The 12,541-nt window shown below is 43.0% G+C and overlaps 1 protein-coding gene across 8 annotated transcripts in view; it reads left to right on the top strand.

The window, feature by feature from the left end:
- LOC133129236 (rho GTPase-activating protein 29-like) overlaps positions 1-12,541 on the top strand; it is a 40,118-nt gene that overhangs the window by 20,665 nt on the left and 6,912 nt on the right. For 2 of the 8 annotated variants that reach the window (XM_061243185.1, XM_061243184.1), the window contains exons 4-16: positions 4,562-4,658; positions 4,791-4,863; positions 5,110-5,170; positions 5,624-5,764; positions 6,241-6,305; positions 6,574-6,684; positions 7,243-7,323; positions 7,668-7,835; positions 8,096-8,233; positions 8,687-8,877; positions 10,047-10,219; positions 11,288-11,416; positions 12,395-12,493. In XM_061243185.1, the coding sequence (XP_061099169.1) occupies positions 4,562-4,658; positions 4,791-4,863; positions 5,110-5,170; positions 5,624-5,764; positions 6,241-6,305; positions 6,574-6,684; positions 7,243-7,323; positions 7,668-7,835; positions 8,096-8,233; positions 8,687-8,877; positions 10,047-10,219; positions 11,288-11,416; positions 12,395-12,493 (1,527 nt within the window). Of the gene's footprint in view, positions 1-3,247; positions 3,601-4,561; positions 4,659-4,790; positions 4,864-5,109; positions 5,171-5,623; positions 5,765-6,240; positions 6,312-6,573; positions 6,685-7,242; positions 7,324-7,667; positions 7,836-8,095; positions 8,234-8,686; positions 8,878-10,046; positions 10,220-11,287; positions 11,423-12,394; positions 12,494-12,541 lie in introns of those variants that run through there. The other 6 variants (XM_061243183.1, XM_061243180.1, XM_061243179.1 and 3 more) reach the window with 4 other exon arrangements.

Raw genomic sequence — 12,541 nt, 5'->3', positions numbered from 1 at the left:
AAACAGCTGTTTGCCTTCTGAAATAGGTTTAGGTAGCCTTAAATAATCTATGGGAGTAGAAGGTAAAGTTTAATAATAATAATAAGTTTAATAGAAAATAGTGATATTAAAAAAAAACACTTAATTGACAAAGTGCATGCTTGACATTTGATTCAAGGTGGTGGGAATGTCTGGCCACCGTGATGATTGCCTTTGTCAATACGTTTTAACATTTAAAAAAAACTTTTAAACAATGACAATGGAAGTGGTCATTTCTGTAAGTGAATCATGAGTCATCATTTCTGCACTAGCCTGCTCTGTGTGGCTTTGAGAGTCTCAGTTCCGAGTGAGAGAGGTTTATGGGGTATAATTGAGTCATGTGCGCTCTTACAATGCCCTGCATGAGCAGAAGAGAAGAATCCCAACTTGCAGGTTTCCTTCCAGAAATATGAGCTTGTGCACGGGTAAACTCTTCCCTTGGCCTCCGCACAAGAATTCAGAAAATACACTCTTCAGAGCGAAGTGCATTCCAAAACCGGCCCCAACTTCGGCAGCTAAGCATTGCTGATGGCCTCGAGCTGACGATCCGTTTTCCCTGCTAATGAAGAACATTTTTTGCCAAGCCAACATGACTGATCACCCTCTACATCTCAAAAAAGAACCCCCCCCCCCCCCCAGGCCACACAGCTTACATGATTTATTTATTCGGTTTTTATAGTGAACCAAGATCCAGGAAAGACCAGCAATGATTGAGGTTGATTTCGAAGCATCACAAGGCCTTCATTGTAGAAGGTTACTTGGTGGTAGTAGCTGTACAGAACTTATAGTGGTTGCACCGGGGCTTGAACAACCAACCTTCCCAGTCATGTACCTTAGCCGCTACACTAGAGGCACCCCAATGTTCCTGTTGCTAATGGACCTTTTGTGCTGTTAGCCTGGTAGATTTTTTATGAAAGGGGCTCGGGCTGATGGTTTTTTCACTTGTGACGCCATCTGCTGCTCTTTGGGTTTGAATCGGAATGGTTCAATGTTAACCGAAAGTACATTGGTGAAATATTAAGTACGCGTGGAGTCTGTTTTGAGAATGGCCTCCTTTGTGCTTTAAATAGAATCTCTGTCACTCCGATGTGCTGCAGGCTAATATTTAACTATAGCGCTGGTTAGAACCCTCTTACTCACCCCCGCTACCATCTGACAGATTCATGTATCATCCAGCCTGCTGCAGCGATGACAGGAACTCTTACACCGCTGACCCTTTTAGATAGATCCGTGATCGTTTTGCGGCCAGTGTTGCCATTTTCCACGAGCGAGCGGGACTCGTCTCTGGCAACCTCACGGTACCAGGACATTCCAAAGGAACAGCAGGCCAACACGATCAGAGTAGACCTGGGTCAAATTCATGCTTGTTTTGGATTAAAATACATCTCGGTGCTCAATTTGATCTTGCCTGGCGCAATTGAGTCAACCAGATGGTGGGTTTGCACTTTTTGGGAGTTGTATAGGTTCCAAGAAAAGCTCAATAAAGCGTAGGAAGGTGTTTGAATATACAAGCTTACATATTTGACCCGGGTCAGAGGAGCAAAGGTGGAGTCGCAGCAGATCCAAATGACCAGAGACTGCCGCTTCGTGCATGATCGCTTCCTGGCTCCTCATAACAAAAGCATGTTTGCGTCACCTGTGCTCCGGGTAATTCCTGCTTTCGTGGCAGGGGTGTAACGTCATTGGACTGACCGGTTTCAAGACTCAAAATTCTTCAAAGTGTTTTACAGTTGAGAGAAGCTTTCTATCTTGCGTCTGCTACGTTTCTTCTAAGCCTAAGATGACCCTGAGTTGAAAACGTGTTGAAGATAAAGCGTCTAGTTCTCCATTCCCATTTTCCACGAGTGACCTTTGTGATTCTATCGAAGAAACATGGTCTTCTTTTCTCAAAGCTGACACTGATGGTATTGGTGGCTTTTTCCTTAACTTTGGTTGAGAGAGTTTATGGTTGAGAGAGTTTATACTTGAGAGAGTGCTGGGGACCACACTCCATCAAGCACAGCTGTAAAAGTGTCAGGTTTCATCTGCGACTTAAATTCTTTTCTCCTCTCATGTCTCCAGAGGAGTCTCTAACCCTTTTCACACATGCAGCCATACACTGAAACTTTACAGAACTTTACCGTTCAGTGAGCCGTAGTCGGTTGCTCTGCCTGTTCGAGACCTGCCGGAAATGTTTTGACATCATTTTCAATAAAGCTGTAACCTTAACAGATCAAGCGTACAAAATCTGACTAGTTTTGCCAAGACCGCCTTCCAGCTATGTTGTTTCTTACTACTACTTCGACATGCACGTCCAAGAATGTCAGAATGAAGATGGTTCATTCCCACCAAGAAGTGTTTAGAGGAACTCATGGTTGTTAACACCAGACAGAACAGCCACTGCAATTGGATACTTTAGAAGGCATGGAGTTACTTCAGATTAAAAAATTCTGCCCTGGAATTATACTCTGACTCTTTGAAGCCCTAACAAGTAAATCACCCTGGTGTGGGCCTAAGTAATCATCTTTTTTAAAAGTAACAAAGAATAATCTAAATGGGTTCCCAAACCTTTGCACAGGGCCCTTTTCCTGTGTTGATTTGACTGCCATTTAAATGAGGAGGGGAAAGCAGATCCATAGCCTATGGCTCTGGAGAATATGCGCCACTGTGTGAAAGGATATTGATTGGAGAACTGAAAATTGACAGCCATTTCATCTATATACATGCCCACTGACACGATGATGTCAAATCTCATTTTTCAGAAAGTGGATGGATAAAACTCAAGTATTATAATATACAAGGATTTCAATTGTATTATTTGTTGGAATCTATACTTTAAGACATGTTTGTATGGTAATGCAGAATTGACTAAATGTGAAGTCATACTTTTTTATACAGTTTATTGTTGGAACAACAATGATCAATCTTCTTAATCGACTCTTAATTTTAGGATTATTCTAAAAAATAATATTAGGCTTATTAGGCCTCTTATCAGCCTACTTTTTAGTTTCTTAGATCTTTAAACATATTTTTTTTTCCCCATAATAAAAAAAAAAAATGAAAGAGATTTTGTGGGCTCATTGTCTCAGAGGTGTTAGGCTGTCCTGAGAAAACAATGCCATTTTTGCAGGATGATGTCGTTTCCATGTTTGGGTTGTAAGGAGCGCCGGTGCGGCATTGTTGCGGGCGGTCATTGTGTGTGGACCTCAGGATGTCCTGAGGAAGACGTCACTACAGCGGGAACGCGCTGCTCGCTGCTGCCAGCCGCCCGCTTGCATTCGGAGGTTCGGAGTCACCCCGCGGGGAGTCTCGCACCTCTCTCCCGTTTCCCCCCAAGGCGGCCACTCTCGAAAAGGTCCCGGTCCTTCACCGAAGAATCCTCAAAGCCGCTGGCTCCTTTAAATGGAAAGCCTTTAGTCTTAGGAAAGGTCTCGCCTTGCCAACTCAGTTTTTTGTGGCCAGTCTTCCTGCAACAGGAAAAGTGGAAATGCAGAAATCTGCCTGAACAGAAGACGGAATCACTCCAGTCAATTGTTTGACTGAGATAAGCAGCAGCTAATACTTTTGGGCTTTTCATAAATGGACGGCTTGGTTTCGGAGGGGGTAAGTTCTGCTTATAAGTGTTAACGTTGTGTTACCGAACTAACGCTGGTTCGAGTTCGAGATGGCAAGCTGCACTACCATTTCCTGTCACTGTGTAACATGCAGACAGGAAACTATTGATGAAGAGTTTTTCAGACTCACTGGAGAGCAGTATTCAAGCTTCTCAGGTTCGTTTTACTCATGTGTATTCGCGGCACTGTTTCCTGTTTAGGAAAATGTGTGAGATTTGGAAGACTCATTCTTTATGAAACTAGACTGTGGCATCATTCTTGAATCAGAAAGGTTTCACTTTTGTTAGTGTAAACAAAAGCAAACTCTCCTCAGCCCAGGCAACTGTAATAGACTCGAGAATATTTTTGAACAATAAAGCAAACTTCCTCGGTATTACTGGTGTTAGGTCTGTTTCTTTCTATTAGGCTTCTTTTTCGCCATTTCCTTCCCTTGCTCCAGCTGGTTGGATTGCTGGAGAGACCCATTGTTGAAGAAAGAGGAAGGGGGAAGGCTGTAGAAAATGCAGGGGGAACCATGCAAACGGAACATTCGCCTCATCCACATAGGGTTTTTATTGAGGATGTTCGCATTATGGCTTTATTTTTACCTGGAGTTTCCCCCCTTTAATTTTCTCCCAGCTATGGTGCTTATGCAGTCATTGGGAAGTGAATTATTCATTGTTTGAAAACAGCTTAAGGTTAAGGTGCCCCCTGGAATTCTGCTGTTAGTTTGTTTTCAGCAAAAGGTTACCTTTCAGGATGTTTTTCACATCACAATGGCAAAAATGCAACAATGGTGAAAATGGAGAAAATAAATGTGGGCACAATGCTATGGTCTTCTGTTAAGCTGACTTAATCTTGGCAAATATTCAATGAATGATTTGCAGTTTTTAACATACTGTACAGTGTATATGAGCAGTTTGTATTTTATGTGAGTCTTGAGTTCTCAAGTGGTTTCTTACTTTCAACAGGCGTGAACTTCAAGGAAGTAAACGAGGAAAACAGGCGTCACATTTTCGCTGAGATACACAGCTCTATCGACACTTTGGCATTCACGTTTGGCAATGTGTGAGTGTTTTCTTTCCGCCCTCCCTCGATTTAATTATTTTCATTTTCTTTCTCATTTGATTGTGCGGATAAGTGTGTGTAATAAACACTTTTGGTGTGTGTAATGACCCTAAATCGGTTTTCTCCAAACAGAGTGTCAGACTTCCTTATGGGAGATGTGGACAGCGAAACGGTGTTGGGGCTCCCCCAGACAAGGAGAAGCCGGGTAAGCTGTCTACCCCAATTTCTTTTGGACCTTGTGAGGCATGTTCTTTGAAATCTCATCCAATTCCATGCGCTGACTTTGGGGCTTGGGACACTTGTTGAAACCCAATGAAAGTAAGATTGGAAGGCCTACTCATTTTAGGTAAACAAAAGAGGGACTGCCTGACACACAACATGCAGTCTGTTTTACGTGTCTCTCCAGAGAATGTTCCAGAAGTAAAATGTATCTCTTTCTTTATTTTTGAAGTCTTTTGAGAACTTATCATTGGAGTCTGGTGGCTCGCTCCTGGAGAAAGATGACCCACCAGGTGAGACTTCTGCATTGCCCCCATGCATGTACACTACTGGTCATGGCCCTTCCCACCCATCACCTACCTGTACGGAAAGCTTTATTCCTTTTATGTTTTTATGCCGTTGTTTTGCCCTGCTTGGTATTCCTGGCCCACTTCTCATGTGCTGGTGGTTAACAAAGATAAAGAGAACCTACAGCTCTAGATGCGATTGTGTTCCTATCACCGTAGCACACTTAGATAATGGCAGCTTCTGTCCATGTCCTCGTTAAAGAAAACTCGTCTTTCTCTGCTCTGCAAAATGGTCAGCAGCACTCTTCAATCCACCCGAATGGGAGTGGTTTATCTCACGCTTTCTTCTTTATCTTTATATGATTGGAAAAGTATGGTACGTCCAGCCAAATGGTTGCCCAGGTTACATTTTGTTCTTCACCTCCATCGACACCCCTGTTGTCTGCCACTGACCCACAGGGCCACTGCCACAGGTGGAAGATGTGGACTGCACCCTGCTGAGGAGCGACAGCGGTGTGGAGTCAGCACTACACTACGCCAAGGCCTGGTCCAAGTACACCAAAGACGTGCTGGCATGGGTGGACAAACGGCTGAGCCTGGGTGAGCAGCAGACAGCCAAGTTCTGTCACCTCATCCAAATCACCATATTAGCTTTGGAAACTTCTGGAACACAATTATGCTGGGGCAGCCAATAGCCTAGTGGCTAATGTGTTTGTCTGGGACTGGGACCTAGAAGGTTGGTGGTTCAAGCCCCAGTGCGGCCACAATAATATCAGTGCAGCTGTTGTGCCCTTGAGCAAGGCCCTTAACCCCATATTGCTCCAGGGGGGATTGGCCCCTGCTTAGTCGAATCAGCTATTGCTTTGGATAAAATTGTCAGCTAATTTACAGTAATGTAATGTATGTTTGTTCCATTGTATCTTTGTATCTCACTGGCCCAGCCACTGTTTTGCGGATGGGTCAGCGGAAGCCATGCCATAAACATGCGCACGTCTATTTACCTAGCAGTTTATCACGTGGGTCTCGCTTTCCTGTTTGTTGCCTTACCATAATGTAACCTCCACTTCTGTTTACAGATGTTGAAAGTGCAAAAAGCTTTGCGAAAATGGCTGAATCTGCAAGAACGCTTGCCAGTCAACAGGTAAATGTATGTATTAACACAGGATCTGCTTGTTTTATTTTCCCAGCTGCTGGTCTCAGATTTTCAGATTGTCACTATAGGAGATGTTGATGTTCAAGTTGTTCTGAGAGTATCTGGAACTTTAAAAAAAGAGCAAATGGAAGCCTATCTATTGTCTAAATGGAGACATTTCTTGTGATGGAAAAAATCCATGTGTAAATAAAAGTACTTCTGATCTCTTCATAACAGAAACAAATAACTGGCTTTTGTGATGTTTTTTTAAACACAGGAATACATGCCATTCAGGGATATTTATATCTCTGCCTTCAAAAATGACATTGAATACAGCCAAGTCCTGCTTCAGACAGCAGCTGCTCTGCAGACCAACAAATTCATGCAGGTAGGGTTTTCTGCAGGCCTTAATTAGAAATGGGCTAGGTTCCCTTATTGTAACTATGTACCTTAATACAGCTATGGTTACTAGTATCTAGTGCAACTATCTCCAAATACAGCTTGGAACAACTACACCCTGGTTAACATAGTCTAGAGTCTGAGTGGGAGTTCTGTTCCCAAAAACATTATGGGTTCTGATAGCTGCTTGTCTACTTTAGTCACTAGCATAGTCATTAACATATATTTCTCTAGTACATTTCTCCAGCAGCATAAATGGGTGATGTATGGGCCTAGCATAGAAGTGCTAGGAGCATAGAATTAACCTAAACCAATGTTTGAAGTGTTTTGTGAGTTATAAATGCCATTTGTATGGTCTTCTCCTTAAACACCTGGAATTGTTCATTGACACATTTTTGTAGGTGTTTTCTATTACATACTGTATATTGTTTACAATGTGATAGGCCTGCTATTTCAATAAGCGTGAGAGTCGTATAAGCTGTCCAGGTGCTGTGGAGGGGGGACCTGTTGTATGGAAAGATGGTGGAATGTGTTTTTCTGTTCCCAGCCTCTGCTGGCTCGGAAGAATGAGCTGGATAAGCTGCGGAAGGAGTTGAAGGAGCAGTGGCAGCGGGAGCAGAAGAAGATGGTGAATTTCATTTACAATTTTATAAGCTGCTTTTAAACTGTGTGTGTGTGTGTGTGTGTGTGTGTGTGTGTGTGTGTGTGTGTGTGTGTGTGTGTGTGTGTGTGTGTGTGTGTGTACGTGTGCGTCTGTGTGTGTGTGTGCCTGTGTGTGCGTGCGTGTGCTTTGTGTTGAAGAGGGCAAGGCATGGGCACACATTTTACATCTGTGACAGGAATATATGTGGTCCATCATTCATGTTCGGAAGGGAGTCAGGAGCAGGGAATTTGGGAATTTGGGAACGGGAAGTGGAAGGGCAGTGATTCAGCAGAGCTCCTAATGGCCGACGTGCGTTTCCTGTGGCGCAGCAAGAGGCGGACGGAGCCCTGCGGAAGGCCCGGATCCTGCAGGCCCAGAGGAGGGAGGAGTACGACAAGGCCCGCTGCTCCACCAGCCGAGTGGAGGAGGAGCAGCTGGCCGGCGGGGGCAAGCAGCTGGAGAAGAAGAGGAGGCTGGAGGACGAGGCGTTGCAGAAGGTAGGCAACCTCGGCCCAAAAAGCGCATCTGATCTTATGGTCTCAGCTCCACATTATGTTGAGTAATACATTTTATTTGATAAGTAATAAGTAAGTTTACCTTATTTTTGATGTGTTTTTACTGAGGAAATTTGATGGGGTTAGTCTGCAAATTTCTCCTGACATTTAGTTCAAAACTATCCTGTGATGTGTTATTACAATGGACAAGGATCCACTAGGATTCAGTGAATGTTTGATTGTTTGAGCCCTTCCCTTTACAGGCAGAGGAGGCTAATGACCAGTACAAAGCCTGCATCGCTGACTTCCGGCTCAAGCGTGTCGACCTGGACAAGGCTAAAAGCGAGATCTTGGCACGTATCCGGGAGCTGGTCTTCCAGTGTGACTTGACTCTGAAAGCCGTAAGTCTACCCATACTGGAGGAGGCAACGTATCTACACTAGTGCTGGGCTGCCTTAAGCTAACAAGATACACATTTATGGGGCACTCTGGTTGGTCCTTTCTTTAAGGGAATAAAACTGGCTGGATGTACCAGTTTATGACTCAAGTTTGCCTTGAAATGAAAGTGAGTGACATCAGAAACGTGTTTGTCATTCCTCCTCATTTCAGTAAACATTTGTACCACGCACATCTGAATATTTTTTAACACTGGTCAGGGTATTGACAGTCGAAAGCACCTGCTTCTTATCGAATCCGAATCAGATGTACATGTAAATAATATTTGAGATAAAATGCTATTTTCTTAGACTTGTTGTTTGGGAATAGTTAAATGTATAATGGGTATTTGAGGGAACAGTCTTGGTTGCTTTTTAAGGGAACGGTAATGACTTGCCATACCCTTTTGTCTCCTGCAGGTAACGGTAAACTGGTTCCAGCTCCAGCAGACACAGGTGGTCTCTCTGCCAGTGAACTACCAGGGCCTGTGTGAGAGCGCCAAGTTTTACGAGCCAGGACATCAGTACTCCGAGTTTGTCAGGACCCTGCCCAAAGACATGAGTCCGGTGGATATGCTTTCGTTTGACCTCTACGGGCCTCCAAATTCAGGGTGAGGTTTCCCCTCAAACACCCCGTTTTCACTAATGCGACGGCTGACCAGACCCATTCCTTTGGTTTTTTGATCATAGAACATTCCAGGTTGGTTTTGCCGACCAGTCACTAACTAACTGTGAATGGTTGATTGGTGTACTCTTGCTGTATTTTTCAATACATTGAAGCCTGCCTCCAGTTTGTCTGGATTTGTATTTTAATGGGGGAGACATGTTCAATTACTGTTTGTGTGCTCATTCAAGTTCATTGCTCAGTAGATGGTTTTAGTTACATTACTGGATGTTGGGCTGTGTGTAAATAAACATACATTCAGTGAACATTTTATTGGGTGTTTATTAGACTTCTGCTGCTGTAGCCTATCCACTTAAGAGGTTTGATATGTTGTGTGTTCAGAGATGCTCTTCTGCATATCACTGTTGTAATGTGTGCTTATTTGTGTTACTGTCACCTTCCTTTCAGCTTTGACCAGTCTGGCCCTTCTTCTCTGACCTCTCTCTTTAGCAATGCATTTTTGCCCCCAGAACTGCTGCACTGGTTGTTTTTTGCACAATGCTCTGCAAACTCTAGAGACTGTTGTGCATCAGAGAGCTGAACCTCTTGACCACATCTGGATGCTTTTATGCATTTAATTGCTGCCATACAATTGGTTCTTTAAATATTTGCATTAGCAAGCTAGTGGACAGGTCTACCTAATAAATAGCTCACTGAATGTATTTCACATGTGTTGTTATCGCCATAGGAATTATGCAGAACCATAAAATAGAGGCTAACAGGTCAGGATTGTCTTCAATGTTGGGAAAAAGAGAATTACCACACAATTTTTATATATATATTTTTTAAATATTTGTGGTGATTTGTGTGTGGTGTGTGGTGTGTGTGTGTGTGTGTGTGTGTGTGTGTGAGAGCGAGAGAGCGAGCGAGAGAGAGAGAGAGAGAGAGAGAGAGAGAGAGAGAGAGAGAGAGAGAGAGAGAGAGAGAGAGAGAGATGCTCTTTCTCTGCACAATTGTACACAAATCTGAGAAGCTCTTTGAGTTAAGGGACCTTTAGCTGGCCACTGGTTCAAATCATGAATTTTTCATGATCATGATGACCAGACTTAATATGTCACCATAAGCGGGACACGTGCGATCTTGCTCACCTGATGGAACGTGTTTGCGTCCCTCTAGGTTTCCATTCACAAAGAGGTCGACGGGCAGCACCCACTCTTCCCACGGGAACTTGTCACAGGTGTCCGTGACCTTGGGTGACTTCCACAGCACCGACGAGGTTGAGAGTCCAGTGCACATGCGGGCGGCGAAGATTGGAGACCGGCGCTCAAACAGCAGCACAGATATCCCAGGTAACGTCTACTACGGACTCCAGCAATAACATGGATGGCGGCCATTTTAGGGTGGAATGTCTGAGGGTAATCAGTTTAAGAAAAAGTTAAATGTATACCACTGCATATCAGAGATATGTTCTCTGATTCTTTTGTACATTTGTACATTTTTCAGTCTTCTCTTTTCAAAACTAGTTAATGTTCATTGTCATGTTGTTTGCTAAGTAATGCATTCAATTAATTTAGGTGTGTGCTGGAATGTCTCTGACATTGTTGCATGGAACTATAAATTATCTTTCATCTGGGAACTTATTTGCACATTGCAGTGCATCACAAGGATCTTCAGTGACCTCGATCTATAACCTTAACTTTTCTTCCAGGTTTATAAGTGATTCTGTTAGTCTGAGATCCCTTAAATCATTAATTTAACATTTTGTTAATTGCAGCATTAAATGGCCTCAACTGAGCCTTATTCATAAACCCACTCATGAGTTCATGAGAGTTTCCAGGTGACGTTTCCTCAGATAGAGCAAGGATGTGGGCAGGGGAAGGGTCAGTTGGATTGTAAATCAGTTTTCCCTCTTCGCTGGAAGTTGGCCTCCTTCACTTCCATAACTCAAGCTGTTGTTCGCTTCCTGCACAACAGCGAGCTCATGTTCTGCCCTGGCTCTGTATGCAAAAAACACTCCTTTAATATAAGAGTTTTTTGCTTATCGCTATTTATTGAAATCCTAAATCCTTATTTAGGATTTGGGACATCAGTGTGATTTTTTACATTTAATGTAATTCTTTTTTAATTGGCAGAAACAAATATTTTATCATTTTGATTTATTCATTTGTCATTATAAAATTTAAGGAATACTCTTTCTTTGATGTACTTATTTGTATTTGTGTTCTTAAATGAAACGCACTAAATGCACTGTATTCCAACAGTTCCATGTGCTCTTAGATTAGATAGAAATTATTTATGACCAATGTGGGGAAAAACCAAACCATTCTCAGCAGTGTTGAGCATTCTCATTTAATTGAGCACATTATACCATCCTTGGTTAAATTTGAATGCTGACAGAGCTAACTATCTCTCTCTAGTGTCGAAGACCCAAGGCCCCCTCCGAGCGTGGGGCACGGGTAGCCAGGGCGGGGGGATGTGCAGCGATTCGGAGAGCGCCGGGGGGAGTAGTGAATCCCGCTCCATGGACTCCCCCACCGCCAGTCCAGGTACAGGTCTGTGGACACCTCTTTTTCCACTGGGTGCAAAACAAAAGTTCTCATAAGCTTCTGCTTCTCAAAAATATGGTCACTGCAGGCAGAAATGTACAGTTATTACTTAAGCATTGTTATGCATTTTTTAACATCTTGAGATAACCACTTTGGTAATACCAGACTTACGTGTCACGATCTTGAGATAATAAGTTAAATTTTTGCTAAGGCCCTGGGCCCTGTTTTTGAAAGGTCTGATTGTTATTCTGGCCCAATACCAGTTTGTTCCTAAAGAAAAGAGAGGTGATGCATGCTGTAAACATGTGTCATCATGACTAACTGCGTAAAAGCATCTCTGCTATGTACCGCGCAAACAATGTTAGAAATGTTAGGCCTCTCTAGCTGACTTGAATTTGATTTCGCCATAGACAACTTCCTCCGATATTTCCAAGAAGTTTAGTTTGTCAATTCTGTCCTGTTTGTACTTTTGTGTAATTTTCCGTGATACATTTCAATATGGAAATGCTTATTAAGAATCATCCAGACTTTACAGTGCAATTTACAGTAGATACTCAGTTTCCAAGTTTATGTGTAGGTCATTGTCTTATTGTGTGTAATCTTGGTACTCTGAAAGAGGAAGCAAGGTACTTCTGGTGGCTAGAATGTGGAATGTGACTTAGAGACTACCCCTCAAGTCACAGGTTTGAATTGACCATCATGCTTTGTGTTTCTGACATAAAAATGTCATGTATGGTTTTTGTTGGCTTGTTTTAACATCTTATTTCATTGATGTTTACTTAACCAGGAATTCCCACTGAGATAAACTATATTTCAGAAGAGACCCTCCCAAAAGAGCAATAGTACATCGTTCCAAACCAAATACTCCAACACTGCAACAAATATGAACATCAAATATGAATGCTTTCTTAACCGAACTGTACAGGGAGTTGACTTTTGACATTAAGTAGAGCTTTGGCTGTGGGTTTTTCTGTCCAGGTGATTTTAAGAGACGACTCCCTAGGACGCCTTCTACGGGCACCATGTCCTCTGCAGACGACCTGGACGAGAGAGAGCCCCCGTCCCCTTCAGACAACGGTACGTGAAAAAAGTTATTTTTTTAAGCAAAGTGCAATACGTACAGCT

The sequence above is a fragment of the Conger conger genome, chromosome 5 (assembly GCF_963514075.1).
Source record: "Conger conger chromosome 5, fConCon1.1, whole genome shotgun sequence".
Classification (NCBI taxonomy): domain Eukaryota; kingdom Metazoa; phylum Chordata; class Actinopteri; order Anguilliformes; family Congridae; genus Conger; species Conger conger.
Note: the sequence above shows the minus strand (reverse complement) of the source record. Positions and strands in the feature narration are given on the sequence as shown.